General features: G+C 60.4%; 1 protein-coding gene across 1 annotated transcript in view; it reads right to left on the bottom strand.

Annotated features, from left to right (window-relative positions):
* The window catches only part of LOC104562282 (C-type mannose receptor 2), a 33,787-nt gene extending 7,384 nt beyond the window's left edge, over window positions 1-26,403 (bottom strand). The window contains exons 1-17 of the mRNA XM_062018998.1: window positions 26,273-26,403; window positions 12,608-13,006; window positions 11,496-11,669; window positions 11,121-11,285; window positions 10,814-10,927; window positions 9,797-9,940; window positions 8,281-8,469; window positions 7,305-7,459; window positions 6,948-7,055; window positions 4,577-4,692; window positions 4,330-4,478; window positions 3,980-4,197; window positions 2,730-2,872; window positions 2,403-2,505; window positions 2,138-2,276; window positions 1,227-1,262; window positions 737-897 (exon numbers count right to left, since the gene is read on the bottom strand). Coding sequence (XP_061874982.1) covers window positions 737-897; window positions 1,227-1,262; window positions 2,138-2,276; window positions 2,403-2,505; window positions 2,730-2,872; window positions 3,980-4,197; window positions 4,330-4,478; window positions 4,577-4,692; window positions 6,948-7,055; window positions 7,305-7,459; window positions 8,281-8,469; window positions 9,797-9,940; window positions 10,814-10,927; window positions 11,121-11,285; window positions 11,496-11,669; window positions 12,608-13,006; window positions 26,273-26,366 — 2,607 coding nt within the window. The 5' untranslated portion in view covers window positions 26,367-26,403. The remainder of the gene's footprint in view (window positions 1-736; window positions 898-1,226; window positions 1,263-2,137; window positions 2,277-2,402; window positions 2,506-2,729; window positions 2,873-3,979; window positions 4,198-4,329; window positions 4,479-4,576; window positions 4,693-6,947; window positions 7,056-7,304; window positions 7,460-8,280; window positions 8,470-9,796; window positions 9,941-10,813; window positions 10,928-11,120; window positions 11,286-11,495; window positions 11,670-12,607; window positions 13,007-26,272) is intronic.
* Window positions 26,404-26,936: the final 533 nt, after the last annotated feature.

The raw sequence follows: 26,936 nt of genomic DNA, 5'->3' as shown, positions 1-26,936 counted from the left end.
GCTGAGGTGCTGAGGGCTGTGGGGTGGTGCTGGGCTGGGCAGGGTGAGGGCAGGGGCTGGACTCAGTGATCTTAAACCTCTTTTCTATCTGAAATGATTCCAAGCCTCTAAAACAGGGAGGAAGGCAGCAGAGCCCATGGGCACCTGGAGCAGCACTCAGCACCCCCAGCTGCACTGGGCAGGGCTCAGGGGACTATTTCCAGCAGCCAAGTGAGCTCTGGGGTTGGGTTTGGCCTCAGGAGGAGTAATTCAGCTTCAGGGTGGGCTGAGGGGAAGGCAAAGGGGTGTCTGGCTGTAGCATGAGGGAGGACGAGACCCCTTGAGCTGACTGGGGCTGCTCCAGGGCAGAGTGAGCTGGAGTCTGGGGCACAGGGGTGACAGGAGCACTCTGCAACTCCCTGGCAGGAGGCTGCAGGGAGCTGGGGGTCAGGCTCTGCTCCCAAGGGACAGGACAGGAGGAAACAGCCTCAAGTTGCCCCTGGAGTGGTTGAGGTTGGAGCTGAGGCAGAGCTGTTTCCCTCAGAGGGGTGTCAGCCCTGTGCCAGGCTGCCCAGGGAGCTGGGGCAGTGCCCAGCCCTGGAGGGATCCCAAAGCCACACAGCTGAGGTGCTGAGGCCATGGGGTAGTGCTGGGCTTGGCCTCAAATGATCAGAGCCTCATGACTCTAAGCCTCTCAAGCAGGGAGGAAGGCAGCAGAGCCCATGAGCACCCACAGAGGCTCCCATCTCCCTGGTACCTTCTTGAGGTTCTGTCCCAGGAAGCGTAGCTCGGCCTCGCTGTGCACCGACACCAGCTCTGCCTGCAGCCAGCCACAGATGCGCTGAGCCTGCACCCACGTCGAGTGATGCTCAAAGAACTTGTACTCAGCATCCTGGTACTTCACCCACTCTTTGCTGCCTGCAGGCAAGGCACTGCTGTCATGCCAGGGCTGTGCCACTCCCTGCCACAGACATTGGCACCCACCACCCCGTGAGCTGGGCTGCTTGGGTATTGCCCTCTCCTGCAGCTGAGGGGCCTGATCCTGCCTTGGCCCTGCAGCCATGCTTGCAGAGAGGAGCAGCAGGAGGCATGCCACGGGGAGGCAGATGCCACGGGGAGGCAGATGCCACGGGGAGGCAGATGCCACGGGGAGGCAGATGCCACGGGGAGGCAGATGCCACGGGGAGGCAGATGCCATGGGCTGGATGGTCCACACCAGATGGACACGTGGCCACGGGCCAACACACCTTGGGTTGTGATCTCCGGCTCCTTCACGTCAGCACCTGGCCAAAGGGCAAGGAGAGGCTGTCAGTGGGGTGTGGGATTGGGATGCTGCTGCTTTCCTGCCCTCCCAAATCCCCCCAGGATGGACAGTACCTACCCCAGTCCCTCAATTACAGAACACCAGGATGATGGAACGGACCTCCTGAGCTCATCCAGCCCAACCCCATGCTACAGCAGGTTCCCCTCGCTCAGGGGGCACAGGAACGTGTCCAGGTGGGTTTGGGAACCTCCTGAAAAGGAGCCTCCACACCCTCCCTGGGCAGCCTGGGCCAAGACTCCCTCAGCTCAAGTTTCTCCTCCTATTCCAGTGGAACTTTTAGTGTTTCAGCTCAAAAAGCTGGAGGAAGGGGCAACATCCATCACCCTTTGTCCTGTTACTGAGCACTACAGAAGAAAAGTGTCAACTCCTCCTCTTGACATCCACACTTTAGTGCCTTATGGGTGTGAATGAGCTCCCCCTCAGTCTCCTCTTGTCCAGCCTGAGCAGCCCCAGGGCCCACAGCCTTTCCTCAGCAGGAACATGCTCCAGTGCCCTGAGCATCTTGCTGGCCCTGTGCTGGCCTCTCTGCAGCACTTCCCTGTCCCTCTGCAGCTGGGGAGCCCACAACTGGCCCCAGGACTCCAGATGAGGCCTCAGCACATGTGGCAGAGCAGAGCAAAGGGGAGCAGAAGCTCCCTGGCCCTGCTGCTGGATCCACACTCTGCTGGATGCCCCCAGGCTGCCATTGGCTTCTTGCCCACGAGGCCACGTTGCTGCTCATGGGCAGTTGATTCTCTCCCAGCAGTGCCAGCTCTGTCTCCTGGAGCTGCTCTCCAGCAGCTCACCCCCAGCCTGTGCTGCTGCAGGGGCTTGTTCCTCCCCAGCTGCAGATACCTTTGGGCAGTTTGCAGATCCAGTCCAGCTGGGCCTCACACTGCATGGGCATCCAGCGCAGCGAGGACAGGTCCAGCACGGCGCAGCTCCGGATGTCGTCGTCGTCGTAGTGATTGCGGTCGAAGTTGTGGTAGAAAAACTGGGGGTGGAGAGAGATGGGAGAGAGATGGGAGGTGGTGTGCATTTCCACCAGCATCAGATTTGGCCTTTCCCTCCTCCCTGCTCCTCAAATCGCCAGCTGAAGTGATCCTGGTGAAGGACTCACCCCCAGCCCATCGCTCCAGCTCCAGCTCCTGTCCCCCGCGGGATCCCGGCGGTTCAGGCCGATCCAGAACCAGTGCTGCTCGTGGAGCTCTGCCTCTGCCTCCCTGTGAGGAGAGACAAGGGGAAGGCTGAGTACACACCCCACAGCTCCACAACACAGCTTTTTATGCTTCCACACAACCCCAAACGCCAGCTGAAGCACCTTCTGCACACAAGCTCACGCTCGCAGAGCCACAGCCGTGCCCTGTCCACTCATCAGTGAGGGCTGCGGGCTCGTGCCAAGCACACTTGGGCAGCAGGAATGTGAAGAAAATGTGAAGCCTCTCACCCAAAAATCTTGTTGAGGGTGTTGGCAACAAAGTGCTCCTCCTCATAGCTGCCCAGGCTGAGCAGCTGAGCCCCCAGCCCCCGGCAGAACTCCTGCGCTGCGACCCACGTCTTCTTCTCTTGCAGTGTTTCAGAGCTGAACACCTGGGGAGGGAGCAACAGGCAGTGGAGGGGGCTCAGCACCAGGAGAGGAGCTGATCATAGAATCCCAGCGTGGTGGGATTCTCTCCCCTTGAGAGAAAGCAGCAGCAGAGACCATCTGTGACAGACCGAGCATCCCCCTGCACTGCTGGGGAGGAGGAGGGAGAAACCCGGGAGGAAGGGAGGGGTGAGGGGAGGTGTTAAGATTCAGTTTTTATTTCCCATCTCCCTGCTCTGACTGTTGATAAATCAAAGCAGCTCTGCTCAAGTTGAGTCTGTTTTGCCTGTGATGGTAATTGCTGAGTGATCACACAGAACGTGAAGGGTTGGAAGGGACCTGGGAAGCTCACCCAGTGCAGTCCCCCTGCCAGAGCAGCACCACCTAGAGCAGGGCACACAGGGACTCATCCAGCTGGGGTTGGGATGGCTCCAGACAAGGAGCCTCCACAGCCCATCTGGGCAGCCCCTGCCAGTGCTCCCTCACCTCAACAGGGAACAAATTCTGCCTTGTGTTGCTTTGGAACCTCTTCTGTTGCAGCTTGTCCCCATTGCCCCTTGTGCTGTCACTGGCCATCCCTGAGCACAGCCTGGCTCCAGCCTCCTCACACCCACCCTTGATGCATTTGGAACATGAATGAGCTCACCCCTCAGGCTCCTCTTCTCCCAGCTGCAGAGCCCCAGCTCCCTCAGCCTTTCAGCACAAGGCAGATGCTCCACTCCCTTCAGCATCTCTGTGGCCCTGCACTCAACTCTCTCCAGCAGCTCCCTGTCCTTCTGCAACCGAGGGGCCCAGCACTGGCCACAATCTTCCAGCTGCAGGCTCAGGAGGGCAGAGCAGAGGGGGAGCAGAACCTCTCTGCACCTCCTGCCCACAGCCCTTCTCATCCAGCCCAGGCTGCCATTGGCCCTCTTGGCCACGAGGCCACGTTGCTGGCTCCTGCTCATGCTGCTGCCCACCAGCACCCCCAGCTCCCTTTCCCTGCCCTGAGGGGCCCAGACACCACATCCCAGCTGTGATCTCCCTTGTCCTTATCCCAACCCAAGCGCCTTTGTCCCATTTCTCTCTCCTTGGTCCAGCTGAAGAAGGGGGGACCCAGCACAAGCCTTTACCTTGTAGCAGTGGCGGAGTTTGGGGTCCGAGCTCCATCCTGGGGAGCAGGCAGCGGTGAGGCTCGGTGTGGGGTAGGGCCCTGGCAGCTCAGGGTTCACGGGGGTGCCCAGGTTCTGCCGGCAGATGTACTTGGCTTTGAAGGTGCTGCAGTTCTTCACCTCCCACAGCCCCACAGAGCTGCCAGTGGCCAGGGCCACGCAGCCACCCTTGTCGTAACCTGGAGCGCTCGCGGGAGCGGGGAGGGGATGGCAGCTTTAGGCTCTTGGCTGTGCCAGGGGGCATTACCAGCAGCCACACTGCACAGAGGGGCTTTGGCACATCCCCGTCTCACCCTGAGCCACCCTCTTACCGGGCTGGTTTCGGTTCCAGTGGGTGTAGGTCACCTCATCACCACTGAGCCAGCGGAAGGCACCCGTCTCGTTGATGTCCTGCAGCGCTGTCCAAAAGTACTCCCCTTCCCAGCCGTAGATGAGGCTGCTCACATAAGCCTGCTCGAACCTGCAGGGGTGGCAGTGCCACGAGCTCAGATGCCAAGCAGCCCAACCCCAGCTTGAGGGGCTCATTTTGGGGGCAGCCTCCTCTCTCCCCGCACGGACCTGTTGGTGATGGTGACCAGCGTGGAGCCGTAGTCGGAGCAGGTCTTGCGGGCGTCGCCGTAGGGGACACGGTCCTCACCCAGCCAGAAGCACGAGGGGCTGTGCCACTTCCAGCCCTGGGGACGAGGGACAGGGGATCATCTGCCACTGCTCCCAGCCCTCCCCCCAGAAAGACAGGAGCAAACCCAGGGAGGGGGAGTGAGAGCAACGTCCCACATCCTCTGACACCACCTCCACCTCCTTCTAGGAGGTCCCCTGCCCCCTGGCTGCCCCAGCTTGACCCTGCCTCAGCTCTAAGCTCTACCAAGCCCTCAGGGCTCAGAAGACAACACTGCAAGGAAAACAAACAGCCAGCCAGCTTCAAAGGCAGGGAAATGCTTCTCCTGCCAACATCCAGCCCCAGCCTGGGTGCAGGGAGGGGAACAGAGTCCCCCTCTATCTGCTGCAGGGCCCAACGCAGCGCCAGCCCCACCACAGCCTGCTTTCATCCCCTGCCTTGTTGATGTTGGAGCCTCTCCGGGGCCAGACACACAATAGTGGCTGTTTTCAGACAGGGAAGGGAGCAGAGTGGCCCCCAATGGGCTGGTGGCATTGGGAGGGACACGAAGGGCTCAGCAGCAAAAAGGGGACGCACACGTGATGGGGAGGAAGCTGGGGCGGGAAGGATGAAGGGGCTCAGCTGGGGAGGCAGAGTGGCCTTAGGCTCAGGGACCCTCCTGGCACAGCAGGAAGAAGCACTGGGGTTTTAGGACAGTGGGGGACATGTGTCATCATCAGCACAGTGAGGAGGGAAGTGGGACAGTAGTTTGGGAGAGCAAAGGGAAAACGATCCCGTATTTCCCCCCCTCCCCCAGCTCCTCCAGCCCTTCCCCAGAGTTATAAATCCAAGGAGAGACTCACCAGCTGGATCCTGCAAAGACACCCCTGAGCAGCCAAAAGACAGCCTGGCACGGGGCACTGCAGGTCCCCAACGTACACAGAGAGGTCCCCAACCAGCCCTGGGCCTCAGCACCACTAAAAACACCTGCACTCTCCCATGTACTGAGCAGCCCCAGCAAACCCCTGTGATCCAAAAAGGGATCAGGATGGGACCATCAACCCCAAGTGCTGCCTCCAGCTTCCAATCCCAGTGTACCCCCAACACCCCTCTCCAGCTCTGCCTTTCCCATCTCCCAAACCTCCATCCCCCATCACTTCCCTCCAAGCTCTTTCCAGAAACAGAGGGGGGTTGGAATGGGAAGAGGAAAAGCAGCAAAGCTAACAAAAACCCAGCACTGTGGCCTGACAGGACAGAGGCTGATCCTCTGAGCAAGACGCTGCCTCCTCTCTGTCAGCCTCTGCACCTGAGTGGCAAATGGCCCCAGTGAGGACGAGGAGGAGGAAGAAGGACGGAAAAAGGTCTCTCCTTGGCTCATTTAACACTCCCAGTTTGTTTCCCAGTGGGAGCATCTCTGCTGGGTACCCAGAGCCAGGGTAAGACCTTGGCTGGAGAGGGAGGAGGGTGTTAAATCTGCCTTTTAGCCTTTGATCAGGACCCAGAGCCCCTTCTCCTGAGCACCCACTGACACCAGAGGCTCCTCTGGCTCTGGCTGGCAGCCCCCCTGTGCCGACTCTTGCAGAGCCAAGTGGCTCCTGGGTTTCGTTTCTGCTGTGATGACAGGGTAAAGGGCTTGGGAGGGGCCCAGCAGCACCTCTGGGAGCTGGCCCAGAGGGGCTGCTTGTTAGTCCAAGTGAGTGCTGGCTTGCTTTGAAACGCTGGGAGATGTTCAAGAGGGGAGGAGGTGCCAGGCTCAGCGCTCGTCAAAAAGGCACAAAAGCCGCTTCCCAGCAAGCGTGGGAACGGGCTGGCCTCAGCTTTGCTCCACTGGGGGGGAAACTGAGGCAGGGAGCAGGCTGGGGAGAACCTGCCAGCTTGGTGGCTGTGTCCCCAGAACCTCCCCTGTCCCTCCTGGAGAAAGCAGCCTGCCACCATGCCAAGGCACAGGGCTGGCAGTGCCCCCAGCCCGCCGGGCTCCCACGTGGAGCAGCTTTCCTGATGGGTTTTGGCACAAAGCTCACGCTGAGCCAGCCCAAAGGAGAAGGATCTTGGATGCTGAAGACATGCACTTTGTCCTAATTTCTTCCCACAGCCTCATGCAAGCCCAGAAGCAGGAAGGTCAGCACAGCCCTGCAGCTCCAGCTGCTGCACATCAGGGATCTGGGGAGAGCTGCCTGTGCCCAGAAGCAAGAGGCCCAGCAGCCCCTCAAGGCACAGACCTGCAGCTTTAGCTGCTGCTTATCAAAGCTCTGGGGAGAGGTGCCCAAAGCCCCAAACACAAAGCAGAGCTGTGGGGGAGTCAGAGGCACCTCCTGCCCCAAGTGCCCCCCTCACCTTTCGGCACCCGTGGTCGTCTTCCTCCTTCTCCTGGCTCACCCGGCCAGGCTTTTTGCAGATGGAAGGCAGGGTCTGGTTACATGGGCTGTCATTCCACCTCCCTTCCTGCAACAGCAGGGAAGAAGAACAGGATTGAGCCTTTCCAACAGCCTGGAGCATTCCCCAACCCCATCCATCCCCACCTTAGCTCCACAAACCCCCTACACCGAACCCCCACGGATGCTGTGTTGGATCTCTCCCATCCCCATGGCTGGGATGAGCCAGGTTCAAGCCCAGCCAGGGATAACTCCCCCTCGCTGTGTCCCTTCCCCAGGCAGGAGGAGGTGCAGGATGGAGCCTCCCCTGAGCTCTCACCGGTCCCCAGATGGTCACACAGTCCTCCAGGCTGTCACGGAAGTTGTTGGGTTCAAAGGGGTGCCAGTACGTGAACCTCACGGGGGTCCCATCCGACCACTCGAAGTTCATCTGCAGCTTGAGGTCGTTTAGGCCAATCCAGAGCTCTTCCACATCTGCCAAGGCAAGAGATTTGAGAGGTGAAATTCCCTCCTCTGCCTGGTTGAAAGCTTGAAGAACCCTTCCCCTCCCTCAGCCGTGACATGAGCTGGGCAGGGTGGCACCTGCCAAAAACCCCATGGCCAGGAGAGGACAAGGCAGAGCAGGGCAAGGACAGATCCTCAGGGACGTTTGCCAGCAGTTTACAGAGAGGTAAAAGTCTGGATTCCAAGGTTCAAGGGCAGCAAGGTCCTGGTTTTTAACCATTCCCTCCCATCCCATCCCTATCTGGGAGCACCACCACCTCCCCTCTTAAGAAGACAAGCTGAGGGTGATGCTAGTGAAAGGTGGCACAAGCAGGGGCCAGGGGATGGTGGCACAGCTGCTCCTCCATGGAACTGCTTGGGCTGCAACTGCCCATGTACCATCCCAGCTCCACCACATGTGGCAAAACTTCAAGCCAGTTCCACCTGGGTGAAGCCAGAAGTGGGAAAAGAAGGAGGAAGCTGTTCCCTCTTTGCTTGCCCTGCTGCAGGAGACACTCATCTCCTGGGCAGGTTTAGCAGGGAGGGGTGAAGCTTCCTCCAGCAAGACCTTTTTTCCACCCCCATCTTTCTCTGCACTAACCACCTGAGACTTGTGCCGTTGGATTTTCCTCCTGGGAACAGCTTTTTCTGCTGGCTGGAGCATGAGCCCAGGGCAACAACACATCACCTCCCAGCCTGAGGTCTCCACTGCCTTCACAGGACTCTGCAGCCTCCAGCACACAGAAGTGACCTTTCAGAGGCCCCCAAAAGCCATGGGAAGGGTGCTGTTGGCACAGTGGGCTCCCTCTTACCTTGCTTGATCTGTTTGGTGACAAACTCCAGCTCAGAGAGGGTGTGGATGCTGACCAGGTCCCCTCCACTCCGCAGACAGGTTTTCTTTGCTTCTTGCCAGCTCTTCTTCTCTCCCACCAGCCTGTAGCAGCTGGACTGGAAGGGCTGCCAGCTGGGCTCACAGTCCACCTTCACCTCTGACCACGAGTCTGGCAGGACACAAGGCAGCTTGAGGCCTTCTGTCCTGCTCTCTAGCCCTCTCCTTGGCAGGGGGGAGACCATGGGGGAGGGATCCCAGTCCCACAGTATGCTCAGGAGAACAAGTCACAGCAACAGGGGTTGAAAATGTAACATCCATAGAACCACAGGAGTTTAAGGGCTGGAAGGGATCCCTGTCCTTCTGTAACCGAGGGGCCCAGCACTGGCCACAATCTTCCAGCTGCAGGCTCAGGAGGGCAGAGCAGAGGGGGAGCAGAACCTCTCTGCACCTCCTGCCCACAGCCCTTCTCATCCAGCCCAGGCTGCCATTGGCCCTCTTGGCCACGAGGCCACGTTGCTGGCTCCTGCTCATGCTGCTGCCCACCAGCACCCCCAGCTCCCTTTCCCCTGCCCTGCTCTCTAACACTTCATTACAGCCCAGCACCTGGCACACTGAGCAGAGCACAGCTTCCCTGCAGAAATAACCCCAGCATGTGTCCTGAGGCCTGTCCTCAGGGTGATGGGCTCCAGGCAGGGGGAAGCTCTCACTTAGAAGGGAGTTGAGTTCACTAGATGCTGGAAGGGCCCTGGGAAGCTCACCCAGTGCAACCCCCTGCCAGAGCAGCACCACCTAGAGCAGGGCACACAGGAACTCATCCAGCTGGGGTTGGGATGGCTCCAGACAAGGAGCCTCCACAGCCCATCTGGGCAGCCCCTGCCAGTGCTCCCTCACCTCAACAGGGAACAAACTCTGCCTTGTGTTGCTTTGGAACCAATTCTGTTGCAGCTTGTCCCCATTGCCCCTTGTCCTGTCACTGGCCATCCCTGAGCACAGCCTGGCTCCAGCCTCCTCACACCCAGCCTTGATGCATTTGGAACATGAATGAGCTCACCCCTCGGGCTCCTCTTCTCCCAGCTGCAGAGCCCCAGCTCCCTCAGCCTTTCAGCACAAGGCAGATGCTCCACTCCCTTCAGCATCCCTGTGGCCCTGCACTCAACTCTCTCCAGCAGCTCCCTGTCCTTCTGCAACTGAGGGGCCCAGCACTGGCCACAATAGTCCAGCTGCAGCCTCAGCAGGGCAGAGCAGAGGGGGAACCTCTGTTGATTCAACAGGAAGGTGCAGCTTTAGAGCTCCAGGGGACAAATCAAACCCCCTTTTGCTTTTGGAGGAGCGATGTCAGAGCATAGCTCATCCCATCCCCTGGGGACCACAGGGACCACCCCACCCTGTCACCATCACACCAAACGCTTCTCTCACCAACCCTGGCGAGCTCCACCGCTGCTCTGCCACATGCAGGGCAGCAGCAGTGCCCATGCTGGGCCGTCCCCAGAGCTCACCTGTGAGGAAGGGGTCAGCAGTGGCGTTGGGTTTCTTCTTGCAGACGTAGGGGAGGGCGATGCCGCAGTCGCGGTTCTGCCAGCCCCCGAAGGACTCGGTGCGGATCACCCCGCAGTTCTCCTCGCTGGGGTTGTCAGGCTGGTCTGCAACAAGAGGGTGAGGAGAAGGGGAACACAGGTTGTTTGAGGAGCTGGGGCATTGCTGCAGAGGCTGCCCAGGTGGGATGGGTACTGTGTGTGTGAGGGCAGCCAGCGTGGAACCACAGACATAGAAGCGTTTTGGTTGGAAAAGAGCTTTCACTGAGTCCAACTCCTCCCCTCACACTTCCAAACCCAGCACCAACCCCACAGCCCTCAGCACCTCATCCATGTGTCCTTTCGATCCCTCCAGGGCTGGGGACTCCCCCAGCTCCCTGGGCAGCCTGGCACAGGGGCTGACACCCCTGTGATGTTCCTCAGACACACACACAACTCGGTATCAGACCTGAACTGCTCCTGCCCACTCCCAGACCTCTCCCTGGGGTATCCCTGTCCTCATGAATGCCTCTGGGCATGAGCAGAGCAGCCTCCACAATGGGTCCTTGTGTCCCCTGAGCACCCCAGGGTGAGAGATGGGTGTGTGCAGATAAGGACCATTCCTCAGCCACCCTCCAGCAATGAGCTGGGACGCAACAACCCATGAAGCAAGGCAACTCAACCCAGGTTACCCAGTTCAACCCATAGGGCTGCTGAGGGCTTGCAGAGGGACAGTCACCCCCTCCAGCACCCTGTGTCCCCAACTCCAGCTCCACAGGGAATGGTGGGGGTTGAAAGGGGCCTTTAGAGATCCTCCAGTTCAACTCCCTGCCAAAGCAGGTCCCACCTAGATCAGGTCACACAGTAGACATCTGAGCAACCCCACAGGTTGTCCATCAACAGGCAGCAAGAGGAGATCCCACAGCAGCCTGAGCCACCTTCCCTTCCATCTCTAACAGTTACAGCCCTCCCCATTGCCACCATGACCCCCCCTTCTCTCACCACTCTCCCAGTTGAGGTACTTGAGGGGCGAGTTGTCTGACCACTGCCAGCCTCCATTGATGTCCAGGTCGTTGAGCCCAATCCAGAGCGTGGAGCTGTACCCTGTCAGTAACCCTTGGACCAACACAGATAGTGGGAGCATAGGATCAGTCCTGCCAGTCTCAGCTCAACACCCAGCCTGCCCTCACCCCTAAACCAACCACCCAGGGCAAGGCAAAGCACCCTGGCACTGCTGATGGCCATGGCAGCACCAGCTTTGCCCTGGGTGAGAGGGAAAGGGGGTGCAGACAGGCTGCCATCACCTCACCGTTGATGTAGGTCTGCTCGTGGATCTCAGTGATGCTGAGCAGGTTGGCCCCTTGCTGCTCACAGCTATTCCAGGCCTCCTGCCACGACAGAGTGGACTGGAAGTTGAACTGGTAGCAGCTGTTGGTGAGGTGGTCCTTGTCCCAAAAGGTCTCACAGTCATTGCCTGCAGGGACAAGGAGGGTGAGCAGCCAGCACAGCACTGAAAGACCCCAACAACCCAGAGAGAGAGAGAGGCCAGAGGAGCTGCTCCAGCATCTCTCAGGAAAAAGGATGAAGGAAGGGGATAGAAGGGGACAGTCAGGAAAGCCCCTGGGAGGGATGAACAGGGTTTATTTTGTCCTTTTCCCTGTTGGATGTGTCCCCCTTGACTTACTCTTTATGGGGCAGAAGCCCCATCGCTCGTCCTTGCCATAGTCCTGGGTGGTGGCACACCACAGGTGCCCATCCTCTCTCCCCGTGCTGGTGCACTCATGGAACCATTGGTTGTCATATTTGAAGGGGATGGTGCATGGCTTCCCATGAGAGTTGCCCTGGATGGTGTAAATCTCTGGGAGAGGGAGAAAGAAAAAAGAGAAGCCCTCACTTGAGGCCGAGTCTGCAGGGAGTGGGGAGCTGGAGGGAGGTTTGGAGGGAGTGCTGTGGGTTGGCCTGGTATAGAATGAAGGAATTCTTTGGTTGGAAAAGAGCTTTAAAGCTCATTGAGTCCCAGCCTTCTCCTCACACTTCCAAACTCACTACTAACCCCATGGCCCTCAGCTCCACAGCTTTGGTATCATTCCAGGGCTGGGCAGCCTGGCACAGGGCTGACACCCCTCTCAGGGAAATAGTTCTGCCTCAGCTCCAACCTCAATCTCCCTTGGGGCAACTTGAGGCTGTTCCCTCTTGTCCTGTCACTCATTACTTGGGTGCCTGCTCCCCATTGCCCTGACCCTGGCTGGTTTTGCAGCCCCAGTGAGCTGGGATGGAGTCACAGAATCACAGCATCTCAAGGGCTGGAAGGAATGTCAAAAGCTCATCCAGTGCAACCTCCCTGCCAGAGCAGCACCACCTAGAGCAGGGCACACAGGGACTCATCCAGCTGGGGTTGGGATGGCTCCAGACAAGGAGCCTCCACAGCCCATCTGGGCAGTTCCAGTGCTCCCTCACCTCAACAGGGAACAAATTCTGCCTTGTGTTGCTTTGGAACCTCTTCTGCTCCAGCTTGTCCCCATTGCCCCTTGTGCTGTCATTGGCCATCCCTGAGCACAGCCTGGCTCCAGCCTCCTCACACCCACCCTTGATGCATTTGGAACATGAATGAGCTCAGCCCTCAGGCTCCTCTTCTCCCAGCTGCAGAGCCCCAGCTCCCTCAGCCTTTCAGCACAAGGCAGATGCTCCACTCCCTTCAGCATCACCTTTGTGACCCTGCCGGGACGCAACTGCAGCAGCACCATCCTCACCCTACTTTGAGTCCCAGAAGAACCCAAATGCCCAACGAGTTCTTACCAGCATAAGGCACAGAGCATAGATCCTCTTCAGTTCCATAAGTCCTCCACTGTGAGCCACGTGCCTGATCCCCCCTGTCCAGAGAGGAATTGGCCAGGGGTGCAGGGAGCTGTTGGCTGAGCTGCTCCCCGAGGCCACGGCAGCTCCAGCGCATGGTGACGGCCTCACGGTCGCACTCGTAGGTGCCCAAGGGTTGGGACCGTCCTGTGGCATTGGCCTCTTGCCATGACACCCCCAGGCACTGCATGGCCCCCACGTTGAAGAGGCGATTCCTGGAGACCCATTTCCACTGCTGGGCTGGGGCACTGGTGTTGCAGCTCTTGCTGAGTCTCACCAGTGAGTCTTTGGTTTCCAGGCAGCTCTGGGAGCCCGTGTTGTAGATGAGGAAGATTTTGGAGTCTGGATGAAAACAAAACAAGAGGGGAAAAGGGTTAAAGCAGCACTGAGGATTTGGCATCTCCCCAAGCTGTTGCTCTCTGCCTGGCCAGAGCAGCCTGGTTTTGTTTCCATGAGGGAGTTTGGGGATGTATCCTTGTGCACAGCATCTCAAGGGCTGGAGGGGACCTCAAAGCTCACCCAGTGCAACCCCCCTGCCAGAGCAGCACCACCTAGAGCAGGGCACACAGGGACTCATCCAGCTGGGGTTGGGATGGCTCCAGACAAGGAGCCTCCACAGCCCATCTGGGCAGCCCCTGCCAGTGCTCCCTCACCTCAACAGGGAACAAACTCTGCCTTGTGTTGCTTTGGAACCTCTTCTGTTGCAGCTTGTCCCCATTGCCCCTTGTGCTGTCATTGACCATCCCTGAGCACAGCCTGGCTCCAGCCTCCTCACATCCACCCTTGATGCATTTGGAACATGAATGAGCTCAGCCCTCAGGCTCCTCTTCTCCCAGCTGCAGAGCCCCAGCTCCCTCAGCCTTTCAGCACAAGGCAGATGCTCCACTCCCTTCAGCATCTCTGTGGCCCTGCACTCAACTCTCTCCAGCAGCTCCCTGTCCTTCTGCAACCGAGGGGCCCAGCACTGGCCACAATCTTCCAGCTGCAGGCTCAGGAGGGCAGAGCAGAGGGGGAGCAGAAGCTCTCTGCACCTCCTGCCCACAGCCCTTCTCATCCAGCCCAGGCTGCCATTGGCCTTCTTGGCCACGAGGCCACGTTGCTGGCTCCTGCTCATGCTGCTGCCCACCAGCACCCCCAGCTCCCTTTCCCTGCCCTGCTCTCTAACAGTTCATTACAGCCCAGCACCTGGCACAGTGAGCAGAGCACAGCTCCCCTGCAGAAATAACCCCAGCATGTGTCCTGAGGCCTGTCCTCAGGGTGATGGGCTCCAGGCAGGGGGAAGCTCTCACTCAGAATGGAGCTGAGTTCACTAGATGTTCTCTAGACGTCCTGTCCTTCTGGGACTTGTGGCAGTGCCCATCACTATGAGCCCTCTGCTCAGGGCAGAGAAACACAGAGCAAGGAAACAAGAGAGTGCATCCATCGGTTTGATTTGAGACCTTTCTCTGCAGAGCAAACAACAACTGAAGGGGGAGAAAGGTCCCCAAGCCACATGTGACGGAAAACTCCTGCAGGCAGCCTCAGCTCTCCCCAAGCACAGCCCCAGCAAACACACAACGGTGTGGCAGGACCCTCTGAACTGTCAGCTCAGGCGCTGGGAAGTGGCACACAGCTGTGGAGGGAAGAAAGCTTGACCCCAACAACCTCAATGCACATCTCATTGCTCACTGCAACCCCCCAGCCCCCACTGCATCACCCTGGGCTGCCTCACACACCACTCCACCTCCAGACCCAGAGAGAAAGCAGAAAGCCCAAGGCATTAAAGCTGAGGGACACTGCTCCAGCGTGACATGTCATTCTGAAAAGGCACTTCACGTCTTCAGCTGCACGTTTCCAAGCTCAAAAGACATCCCCCAGGCTCCACACAACTGCTTCTTGCTCCAACAAGTTGCACAGCCACAAAATGACTTTAGTTGGGGAGGGGTTGTGTTAAGAGAGTTCCACAAGCCCTCACCAGACGTCAGAGCAAACTCAGAAGCCCTGCTAGGTTTAGCTTTGGGGTTTTTTGCCATTGTATCAATTTTAGGGGGCTGAAAAGGTCTTTATTTCCTCTTCCCAACCTCAGCCCACCCCAGAGACAAACACCACAGCTCAGGGAATCAGTGTCAAGACCTGCTGGATGCAATGGTAAGGCAGCATGAGGCCTCCCTGGGTCACAGGAGGATGCAGCAATGCTTTGCAAGGAGTCAAACACCAGCCCTGATGAGCTGCACTGTGGCTCTCAGCAGCAGGGGTCAGCAATGGGACTTATCTGCTTAACCCAGCTCAACAAGAAGAGGAATAACAGCCTGGAGCTCAGTCAGGGAGCAGCACAAGGCTCTGAGGAAGCTGTGCAGACTGGAGAGGGGCGGCCCTGGGGCCAGAAAAGCACAAGGTATCATTTGACTCTAAAAAGAGAAGAGCTGGAGGTAGGAAATTATAGGTTAAGGGTTTTGGTTTGCCCCCACATGCTGCAGGCAGCTCAGCCCACAACTCCTTTGCTTGAAGGAGGCAGGAAAGGGCACACAATGTGTATTCCCAGTCACCACTGAGTCCTGCAAGAATGGGAAAGCTTTAGGACTAGCTCTGCTCTCAACATCTCCCCAGCATTTCCACTTTCTCCCCTTGTCAAAACTGCTGTGAAACAGCAGCAGGGAGTTGCTCCACTGAGGCTGGAGCTGGGGGACTCAGCTGACTCCAGTGGGCTTTGACCTCCATGGAGCCAACAGCTCCCCAGCAAACTCAACATGGCAAACTGAACACTCTCTTGCTGCCCCCAGGCTGCCATTGGCTTCTTGCCCACGAGCCCACGTTGCTGCTCATGGGCAGTTGATTCTCCCCCAGCAGTGCCAGCTCTGTCTCCTGGAGCTGCTCTCCAGCAGCTCACCCCCAGCCTGTGCTGCTGCAGGGGCTTGTTCCTCCCCAGCTGCAGGACTCTGCCCTTGCCCTTGCTGACCCTCAGCAGGTTCCTCTGTGCCCAGCTCTGCAGCTGGTTGAGATCTGGCTGCCTGGCAGCACAGCCTCTGGGCAATCAGCCAGTGCTCCCAGTTTGGTGCCAGCAGGGCACTTGCTGAGGGTCCCTCTGTGCCCTCACCCAGGTGCTTGATGAAGATGTTGAGCAAGACTGGCCCCAGAACCCATCCCTGTGCAACTCCACTGGCCACAGGCCTCCAGCTCCATCCTGTGCCATTGATCACCCCCCTCTGGGCTCTGTCATTCAGCAGCTCTGCATCCACCTCACCTCCACTCATCCAGCCACACTGCGTGAGCTTTCTGATGAGGATGTTGTGGGAGACAGTGTCCAAAGCCTTGCAGAAGCCAAGGTAGATGCCATCCACTGCTCTCCCCTCAGCCAGACAGTTATACCCTCAATAGAAGCCTCTCAGGTCAGACAAGCAGGATTTCCCCTTGCTGAATCCACACTGTCTCCCTCTCATAACCTTCTTTTCCTCCATGAGTTTGGAGATGACATCCCGGATGAGCTGCTCCATCACCTCTCCAGGAATGGAGGTGGCATAAGCACGGAAAGCAGACAGTGTGATGACTGAGAACAAGACAAGACACCAGCTCTGCCCTGTGGGAAACATCAGTAGGCTCACACTCTGGCACAGTGGGAGAAATGGGCCTTGGCAGTGGCAGGTGAAAGCTGCAGAGGTGGAGAAGCTGTGATCTTTTGGAGCAGTCCTCCAGGGAGTTTGTGCACCCTGTGCCCAGCTCCAGGGTTTGTTTGCCTCATTAAAACAAGGCAAGTCTTTAAGCAGCAGAAAGTCTGAAGAGAGCTCAGCTCAACCCTTCCCACAGCAGCGTTCCCACTCCACAGCAAATAAGGAAAGCTTCACAACCTACAATTTGGGCAGCACTAGATGAGAGAGGGAAGAGGGATGTGGAGGCTCCAGGGGGCTGAGGTGGCTGCTGGTGGTGGGAGACACAGAGAGAGCACATTGGCACAGCTCAGATGGGCATCATCAGACCCTGCACCAGGCACAGCCCACATCAGGACACCCAGAGCACTCTGGCTCCGTTGTGTCATCCCTCCCACTACCAGCAACAAACACAGGGTGTAAATTGAAGCTGAAGCTTAAATCCAGGGCTGGAGCAGCTCCAGGGCTCTGGCCACAACTTCATCCCAACTGCAGCTGGAGAGAATGCTGGCCCCAGCATGGCAGAGCTGCTCGGGCTCTGTGCCCACACCCTCAACCACCCCCTTGGCTCTTCTCCTTGATGGCAGAGCCCTTGGCAGCAGCTCTGGGGCTCGGCCCCATCCCACAGCCACCCTGGTGAAGGCATTTCCCCCCTGCTGCCAGTGCTCTGCCTCAGGAGCACCTTTCATCTGGGGCTATCCCAACAAACCCCAGCTCCAGGCTCGTGCAGGAGGCTGAGCACACACAGAACAAAAGGGACAACCCCCTGCTCCAAGGTTTCTGTGCTGCACACACACAGCCATGGATGTGGTCTGCTCCAAACCACTTGGCAAAGGCAGCAAACCCTCCAAGCCCAGTGTGGTGCCCAGGCACGGCAGCAACTGAGCTCCATCGAGGATCCCAAGCCCAGGAGCTCCTCAGGAGCCACAGCCCCCATGTGCAAGGAAAGCAAAGCTGCTAGTAAATGCCTTGTTGGGATTTGAGAGCCCAGGCAGAAGCTTTACCCATAACAAGCTTCAACCCACTGCCTTCTCAGCTCATTACTGCTGCCCAGGGCTGAGCAGCACCAGCACTCTCACCCCTGCAGCAGGGGTGGCTGAGGAGGCAACACCTTCAGCTGGGAAACCTCCTGGGGCCAACAAATCTCTCTGGGTGCCTTCTAGGGGGAGGGAGGGGACAGTTTTACACCACAGCCTCCATCCCTTTTGCTCCTCATTCCTCTTGTTCTTCCACGAGCTGCCATCCCTCTCTCTCCCTGATGCCTCAGCACAGTGCCACCACACAGGGAGCTGCTGTGCTCTCAGCAGCAAAGCCAACACCTCCATTCCTCCTCTCCTGCTCCCAAGCCAGCCAAAGAGCACGGAGTCAGCCCTTCTTGGAGCTGCATTTGCTGTGCAACAAGCAAAAAAGAAACCAGGGAGAGAGGAGAGTCATGCAAAGGCTGCTCTGGTTGTTCTACAGGCTGAAAGTTCTCCCCCATGGCCCTTTTTGCCTCCTCCTCTCACCACAAAGCCCCAGCAGCTCCTGCCCCATGGATGCTGCAGACATCACAAAGGTCTTTTCCAACCAAAATGACTCTCAGCTCATCAAATCCAAGCCCTGCCCTCACCCTGCCCAGCCCAGCACTACCCCATAGCCCCAGGCTTCAGCCCACTGCCTTCTCAGCCCGTGACTGCTGCCCAGGGCTGAGCAGCAGCTCCCACAGCCCTGCTGCAGGGATGGCTGGGGAGGATGCACTAAACTCAGGGGGGATGCTCAGCAACAGGAACTAAAACACAAGAGAAAAAGAGTCCCAAAGTGTTTCATGTTGAATGCAGGAGGGTTTCATTCACCAAGGGTGAGCCTCAGTGCTGCAGGAGCACAGGGAACTGAAGGGATGGGGAGAGACTCAACCCAGAACTTCCCCCTGCAAGTGATGTGTGGGAGTGCAAGAGCCCAGGGCTGCACCTTGGCACTGATGGGGCACAGCAAAACCCCCAGCTGCATCTTAAACTCCATCCTACTGCATGGAAACAGTCCTGTAGAGGAAAATCCTCTTCCTGGGAAGGAAATCCCAGTCAGTCCAGGCATGGCTGATGCCATCCCCAAGGTCTTGGCATGGAGAGGACCGAAAGCGTGGCCACTGCCATGAAGACAAGCAGTTTTTGGCCCAAGAAAGGAGTGTGTGTATCTCCCTCAGGGTATGAGAGCAGCCCCAGCCTCATGGGAACGTCATTGCTGCTTCAACTCCCTCCCAAACTGCTTTCTGGACATTGATAAACTCTATGCAGCCCCTTAAAGAGGAACTTCAGGTTCAAAACACAACAGGGAAGGAAGCACAGAAGGAATCAGCAGCCTCAGGGCATGCCTTCAGCTTCTGGCTTAGCAGAGGAAGGGACACTGGCTGTCTGCACCAGAACTGATGGCAGCCACTGACCTCCTCACCTCCAAAGCTCCTAAATGAGAGGTCTGCATCACAACAGCCACGTTGCCTGATGTCCCACAGGCTCAGCTGGAGCCAGACTCAGCCAGAAGCAAGTCTGGGTGCTCCAAGCCAAGCTCCAGCAGCAGAAGAGTGGTGGTTGCTCTGGTTTGGCTTTAACAAAACCAAGCCTCAGGGAATAAGGAGCTGCCAGATCTCTTGGGACAGGGGAGAAAGCAAAGCTCCCAGTGGCTTGGTTGAGGGGATGAAGCAGCAAGACCTGCACTTGAGAGCTGAAAAGCTTAGAGAGAGAAGTTTGGGAGCTGTGTGAGACAAGCTCCTTCCCTGGCTGAGCCCATGAAGGCACCTACCACCCTGCTCAGCCTCTGCTGTCTCATCAAGATGTTGGATGGGGTCCACAGACCACACTTCAGCCTCTTGACAGGCATTCAAGCCCGTTCTCCCTTCCCTCTGCCTGAATAAATGCATCCCACAGGGGATGTTTGCTCGTGGGCAGGAGGACAAGGGAGCCAGGAGTCCCAGCATCTGCCCTCCAGCAGCCTGCAAAAGGTGGAAGGATGGAAATAGTCCCCAAATTTCCCCTCAGGAGCCTCTCCAGGCTCCAGTCCTGCAGCAGTTACACACATCCAGAGGTGGAAATGCCAAGTTTGCTGAGTGTCACCCGTCCAACGAGCTCCAGCTGGCAGCAATGGGACCAAGAGTGGCAAAGGACCCCTCTCAGGCATGGTGGCAAATGTCCCCTTAAGTGTCCTGTCCCACAGACATCCCAGGCCACATCCTGGGGGGCTGCTCTGGCCCCAGCTCATCTGACCACCCCTGATTTGCTCCCCTTGAAGCATCACCCGCCCCCATGGCAGCAAAGTCAGCACTGTGTGAGGTGACTTGAGGGATTCATGGTCTTGAGACCAACCAAAGAAACTCCCCCCTCACTCCAAGAAAGACCCAGAGACGTCTCCTCCTCGCTCCTTCAGCGCCATTCCTGACATCCATTCCCTCCAGTGGTACCTCAGGATGGGAGATCCCCGATTTCACCATGACCAAGCTCATCTGCACAGCAAGGATCAGGCCCTCAGCATCCCACAGCTGCTTCCAAACAGTTGAACATGAAGCTTTCCTCACTGAGCTCTCTTTGCTCAGTACTCAAAGGCAAGACAAAGGGCTGCAGAGCCTAAAGTGACAGCGTTCAGGGCTTGATCTCCTCACTCCTTGTCTCAGCAGCATCCTGCAAACGTGCTGCTTTGCACCCCAAATCCCATTTGCATCCCAAATCCCATTTACACCCCTGTTGTGACAGCAGGAGCTGCAGTGCAGGATTGAGCTCTGGCTGGGATGAGGCTTGAATGAGCATCAGGCCTGCAAACAGCCCCCTGCAAACAACCCAACCTTTGCTCCAGGGCTGCAGAATACTCCCAGGAATCTCCAAGTCAACCCACTAATCGTTTTCTAATCCTTTAATTAATTAAAGATGGGTCTCTGAAGCCAAAAAAGCAAAAAAGAGCATCTGTGTGGTTTTCTTTGGGGGCTCTGAGCAATCTAAAGAATGAGAAAAATGTCGATGCTCCAGAGGCTGGGCCCAGCTCAAATTCATGACAAAGCTGCTCCTCTCCACACGTGAGGGACACACTGACTGCTTCAAAAAGCCTTTCAAGGGAACTGCTTTCCATCTTCTCACCCACAATCGGCCTCAGACTGAGCTGTGCCAGTGCCAAGGTGGGTGACGGCCCTTTGCTGCCCTTCTCTGGCCACTCAGTGAGGTACCAGAGGCAAAGTCTTCCCCTCTCTGAATGGATCAGATGGGAAAGACGAATTGAGCAGTGATTTGAGCCCCTCAACAGCCATTTGCTTTGATTTCAAGGGAAGAGGGAAAGGGGCTTTGCCCTGCGGGGAAAGGCACAAAACACAGCCAGAAGAGAGATGTCTGCAACGTGGCTTCAAGCAGCACCAGCACCCTCAGGAAACCTTCTGAGGTGTCCCAGGCAGCACCTTCAGCTGGGAAACCTCCTGGGGCCAACAAACCTCTCTGGGTGCCTTCTAGGGGGAGGGAGGGGACAGTTTTACCACAGTTTACACCACAGCCTCCATCCCTCTTGCTCCTCATTCCTCTTGTTCTTCCACAAGCTGCCATCCCTCTCTCTCCCTGATGCCTCAGCACAGTGCCACCACACAGGGAGCTGCTGTGCTCTCAGCAGCAAAGCCAACACCTCCATTCCTCTTCTCCTGCTCCCAAGCCAGCCAAAGAGCACGGAGTCAGCCCTTCTTGGAGCTGCATTTGCTGTGCAACAAGCAAAAAAGAAACCAGGGAGAGAGGAGAGTCATGCAAAGGCTGCTCTGGTTGTTCTACAGGCTGAAAGTTCTCCCCCAGGTCCCTTTTTGCCTCCTCCTCTCACCACAAAGCCCCAGCAGCTCCTGCCCCATGGATGCTGCAGACATCACAAAGGTCTCTCCAAACAAAATGACTCTCAGCTCATCAAATCCAAGCCCTGCCCTCACCCTGCCCAGCCCAGCAGTAACCCACAGCCCTCAGCACCTCAGCTTTGGGATCCCTCCAGGGCTGGGGACTCCCCCAGCTCCCTGATGCCCCTCTGATGGAAAGAGCTCTTCAGTGGGGCAGAGAGCAAGCAGTCAGAGGTGATCTCTCACCCAGGGGGACCCAAACCTCCTGCTCCAGCTTCTCAAGAGGTGAGGATTTAGCAGGAACCCTCTCAGGGAGCAACACCTCCCCAGGGAAAGCAACACCGAGCCAGTGGTAAAGCGGGGAGGGGAGAATTGAGGGGGCTTCAGCAGGACAAGCAGCACAAGCCCCTAAGCTGGAGGCAGCTGAAAGCCCCCCTTGTTCCTCCCCCTGTCCCGGCACGGGGTCGGCTCCTGCCTCACCGCAACGAGCTGCCAAGCACAGAGGTGCCTCTGTCCTCAGGCCCCAGCCCTTGGATCCCACCGACATTCTTCAAGCCCAAACAACCAAAGAAATGGGTCTTTACAGGTAACTGAACCCAGCTGAAACCCAGCAAGCCCCTAAAAAGCCCCTCCCAAGGAAGAATTCAAGGCTTTCAAGTAAATTACAGCCAGGTTGAACTGGAAAGCAACTGTGGGAAGCTGATGGGGGGAGGACAGCTGAGATGTCTCTCCTGGATACCCCAAGGTATGGGGCAGTCCTTCTTCATCACCTCCCTCCTCCACCTCTCAGCCAAGCAGTTGCCCGTGGCCATGGAGCTCCAATTAATCCTTCAGGCATCACCCCCTCCAAAGCAAGAGCAGCTCCAGGGGGCTCATGAGGAGGAGGAGGAGGAAGGAGAGTGCCCTCTCCTGCAGCCATTTCCATTTCTACTTAAGCTTTGGAGACACCCTCTAATAAAAGAAGCCAAACTTGTCTATTTTTGCCTGAACATTAATCAGTTTGCTCTTTTTTACCCCCCCAGACACAACAAGGTAGGGCCAAATTAACTCAAAGAAGCAACAAGAGCAGCTCGTGGGGTTAAGGGGGTCTCAAATCCAAGGGCCATGCCAAGGAGCATCTTCAGGAGGTTTGGGGGGCAAAAAAAATCCACCCAAGCCAACCTCCAACCCTCTGAGAAGCGATGGGGGGGTGGGGGAAGGGATCCCGCAACTACCCACTCGCTCGGGGGAGCTGTTCTATAGGATTAACACGTCGGGAGGGGAGGGAAAGGGAGGAAACCTCCAACAAAACACTTCTCGACCTTCCCCCTCCGCCAAGGAGAGAAAAGGTTACGAGGTGCTGGAGACACCCCCCCAAAAAACCCCTCCGGGGCTGCTCCGGACGCGTTTCCGCCGGGGAGTTCAAGTAAAACCATCCTAAAAGCGAGCGCAAAGGCGGCGGAACGAGGAGCGAAGGGAGAGACGTGGCGGGTGCAGAGCGGCGAAAACAAAACGCGGCGGGACGAACGGAGACAGGAGGGAGACGGAGTAAAACAAACCACGGTGGAAGCGCCGAAAACACGCCGCGTGGAACGAGAGCGGAGCGGTGTGAAACCCGATGGGGACAGCCGCATCCCTTCCCACCTCCCCCTTAAATCCATGGGGGGGGGGGAGAGCCTTGCGGAGCCGGGACGGGGGCGGATGGGGGGCACGGGGGTGGATGGGGGGCACGGGGGCGGATGGGGGGCACGGGGGCGGATGCGGGGCACCGGGATGGATGGGGGGCACGGGGATGGATGGGGGGCAACGGGATGGATGGGGGGCAACGGGATGGATGGGGGGCACGGGGGTGGATGGGGGGGCACGGGGATGGGATGGGGGGCACGGGGATGGGATGGGGGGCACCGGGGGTGGATGGGGGGCACCGGGATGGATGGGGGGCACGGGGGCGGATGGGGGGCACGGGGGCGGATGCGGGGCACCAGGATGGATGGGGGGCACGGGGATGGATGGGGGGCAACGGGATGGATGGGGGGCAACGGGATGGATGGGGGGCACGGGGGTGGATGGGGGGGCACTGGGGTGGGATGGGGGGCACGGGGGTGGATGGGGGCACCGGGGTGGATGGGGGGCACCGGGATGGATGGGGGGCAACGGGATGGATGGGGGACACGGGGGTGGATGGGGGGGCACGGGGATGGGATGGGGGGCACGGGGATGGGATGGGGGGCACCGGGGGTGGATGGGGGGCACCGGGATGGATGGGGGGCACGGGGGTGGAATGGGGGGCACGGGGGCGGATGGGGGGCACCGGGATGGATGGGGGGCACGGGGATGGATGGGGGGCAACGGGATGGATGGGGGGCAACGGGATGGATGGGGGGGCACGGGGGTGGATGGGGGGCAACGGGATGGATGGGGGGCACGGGGGTGGATGGGGGGGCACGGGGGTGGGATGGGGGGCATGGGGATGGATGGGGGGCAACGGGATGGATGGGGGGCAACGGGATGGAATGGGGGGCACGGGGGTGGATGGGGGGCACGGGGATGGGATGGGGGGCACGGGGATGGGATGGGGGGCACCGGGGGTGGATGGGGGCACCGGGGGTGGGTGGGGGGCACCGGGATGGATGGGGGGCACGGGGGTGGAATGGGGGGCACGGGGGCGGATGGGGGGCACCGGGATGGATGGGGGGCACGGGGATGGATGGGGGGCAACGGGATGGATGGGGGGGCACGGGGGTGGATGGGGGGGCACGGGGGTGGATGGGGGGGCACGGGGGTGGGATGGGGGGGCACGGGGGTGGGATGGGGGGCACCGGGGGTGGATGGGGGGCACCGGGGGTGGATGGGGGGCAACGGGATGGATGGGGGGCACGGGGGTGGATGGGGGGGCACGGGGATGGGATGGGGGACACGGGGATGGGATGGGGGGCACCGGGGGTGGATGGGGGGCACCGGGATGGATGGGGGGCACGGGGGTGGAATGGGGGGCACGGGGGCGGATGGGGGGCACCGGGATGGATGGGGGGCACGGGGATGGATGGGGGGCAACGGGATGGATGGGGGGCAACGGGATGGATGGGGGGGCACGGGGGTGGATGGGGGGCAACGGGATGGATGGGGGGCACGGGGGTGGATGGGGGGGCACGGGGGTGGGATGGGGGGCATGGGGATGGATGGGGGGCAACGGGATGGATGGGGGGCAACGGGATGGAATGGGGGGCACGGGGGTGGATGGGGGGCACGGGGATGGGATGGGGGGCACGGGGATGGGATGGGGGGCACCGGGGGTGGATGGGGGCACCGGGGGTGGGTGGGGGGCACCGGGATGGATGGGGGGCACGGGGGTGGAATGGGGGGCACGGGGGCGGATGGGGGGCACCGGGATGGATGGGGGGCACGGGGATGGATGGGGGGCAACGGGATGGATGGGGGGCAACGGGATGGATGGGGGGGCACGGGGGTGGATGGGGGGCAACGGGATGGATGGGGGGCACGGGGGTGGATGGGGGGGCACGGGGGTGGATGGGGGGGCACGGGGGTGGGATGGGGGGCATGGGGATGGATGGGGGGCAACGGGATGGATGGGGGGCAACGGGATGGAATGGGGGGCACGGGGGTGGATGGGGGGCACGGGGATGGGATGGGGGGCACGGGGATGGGATGGGGGGCACCGGGGGTGGATGGGGGCACCGGGGGTGGGTGGGGGGCACCGGGATGGATGGGGGGCACGGGGGTGGAATGGGGGGCACGGGGGCGGATGGGGGGCACCGGGATGGATGGGGGGCACGGGGATGGATGGGGGGCAACGGGATGGATGGGGGGCACGGGGATGGATGGGGGGCAACGGGATGGATGGGGGGCACGGGGATGGATGGGGGGCAACGGGATGGATGGGGGGCAACGGGATGGATGGGGGGGCACGGGGGTGGATGGGGGGCACGGGGGTGGATGGGGGGGCACGGGGGTGGGATGGGGGGCACCGGGGGTGGATGGGGGGCACCGGGGGTGGATGGGGGGCAACGGGATGGATGGGGGGCACGGGGGTGGATGGGGGGGCATGGGGATGGGATGGGGGGCACGGGGATGGGATGGGGGGCACCGGGGGTGGATGGGGGGCACCGGGATGGATGGGGGGCACGGGGGTGGAATGGGGGGCACGGGGGCGGATGGGGGGCACCGGGATGGATGGGGGGCAACGGGATGGATGGGGGGCAACGGGGGTGGATGGGGGGGCACGGGGGTGGATGGGGGGCAACGGGATGGATGGGGGGCACGGGGGTGGATGGGGGGGCACGGGGGTGGGATGGGGGGCATGGGGATGGATGGGGGGCACCGGGGGTGGATGGGGGCACCGGGGTGGGTGGGGGGCACCGGGATGGAATGGGGGGCACGGGGGTGGATGGGGGGCACGGGGGTGGATGGGGGGCAACGGGGTGGATGGGGGGACACGGGGGTGGAATGGGGGGACACGGGGGTGGATGGGGGGGCACGGGGGTGGAATGGGGGGGCACGGGGGTGGATGGGGGGCACCGGGGTGGATGGGGGGGCACGGGGGTGGAATGGGGGGCACGGGGGCGGATGGGGGGGCAACGGGGGCGGATGGGGGGGCACGGGGGTGGAATGGGGGGGCACGGGGGTGGATGGGGGGCACCGGGGTGGATGGGGGGGCAACGGGGGCGGATGGGGGGGCACGGGGGTGGAATGGGGGGGCACGGGGGTGGAATGGGGGGGCAACGGGGGCGGATGGGGGGGCACGGGGGTGGAATGGGGGGGCACGGGGGTGGAATGGGGGGCACCGGGGTGGATGGGGGGGCAACGGGGGCGGATGGGGGGGCACGGGGGTGGATGGGGGGGCAACGGGGGCGGATGGGGGGGCAACGGGGGCGGATGGGGGGGCAACGGGGTGGATGGGGGGGCACGGGGGTGGAATGGGGGGCACGGGGGTGGATGGGGGGCACGGGGGCGGATGGGGAGCACCGGGGTGGAATGGGGGGGCACGGGGGTGGATGGGGGGGCACCGGGGTGGAATGGGGGGGCACGGGGGTGGATGGGGGGGCACGGGGGTCTCTCACCCTCCCACGCTGCTTTTCTCCTCGCAGTTATAATTAAGTTGGGGGGGGGTGGAAGAGGGGGGGTTGTCGGAGGAAAAGGGGGGGGTCTCCGAGGAGGAGGGAGGCGGGATCCCACCTGGGTGCGCAGCGCCGAGCAGCAGCTGGAGGCCGAGCAAGCAGCAGCAGAGGGGGGCGCGGAGGGGCCGCGGTGCCGCCGAGCCGCGCCCCATCCCCGGCGCTGCCCCGCTCCGCTCCGCGCCCGGCTGCCGCTGCCTGGCCGGGGGGACGCGGGGAGGAGGGCGGGGAGGGACACGGAGAGAAGGAGACGGGGAGGGAGGGGAGAAGGAAAAGGAGGGGAAAAGCAAAGAAGTTCAAAAAAGAAAGTTGGGGGGGGGGGAGGAAAAAAGGCCGATCCGGGGCGTGTGGGCGGCCCCAGACGCTGCGTCAGCCCCGCGCCCGGCAGCCCGGCACGGCACCGCGGCGGGGGGAGTGCGGGGCCGCGGCTCGGAACGGGCACGGCCGGCTGCAGAGCGCCGCGGAGATGCGGGGGTACATCGGCGCTGCGGACCCCCGGGGTGGGTGATGCAGACCCCCCGGGGTGGGGGTGAGACAGACCCCCAGGGGTGGGGTGAGGCAGAGCCCCACGGGATGGGTGATGCAGACCCACACGGGATGGGTGAGGCAGACCCCCACGGGATGGGGTAATGCAGATCCCCCGGGGTGGGTGATGCAGACCCCCACGGGATGGGTGAGGCAGATCCCCACGGGATGGGGATGAGGCAGACCCCCAGGGGATGGGA

Source organism: Colius striatus, chromosome Z (genome assembly GCF_028858725.1).
Source record: "Colius striatus isolate bColStr4 chromosome Z, bColStr4.1.hap1, whole genome shotgun sequence".
NCBI lineage: Eukaryota > Metazoa > Chordata > Aves > Coliiformes > Coliidae > Colius > Colius striatus.
This window is presented reverse-complemented; position numbering and strand designations above follow the sequence as displayed.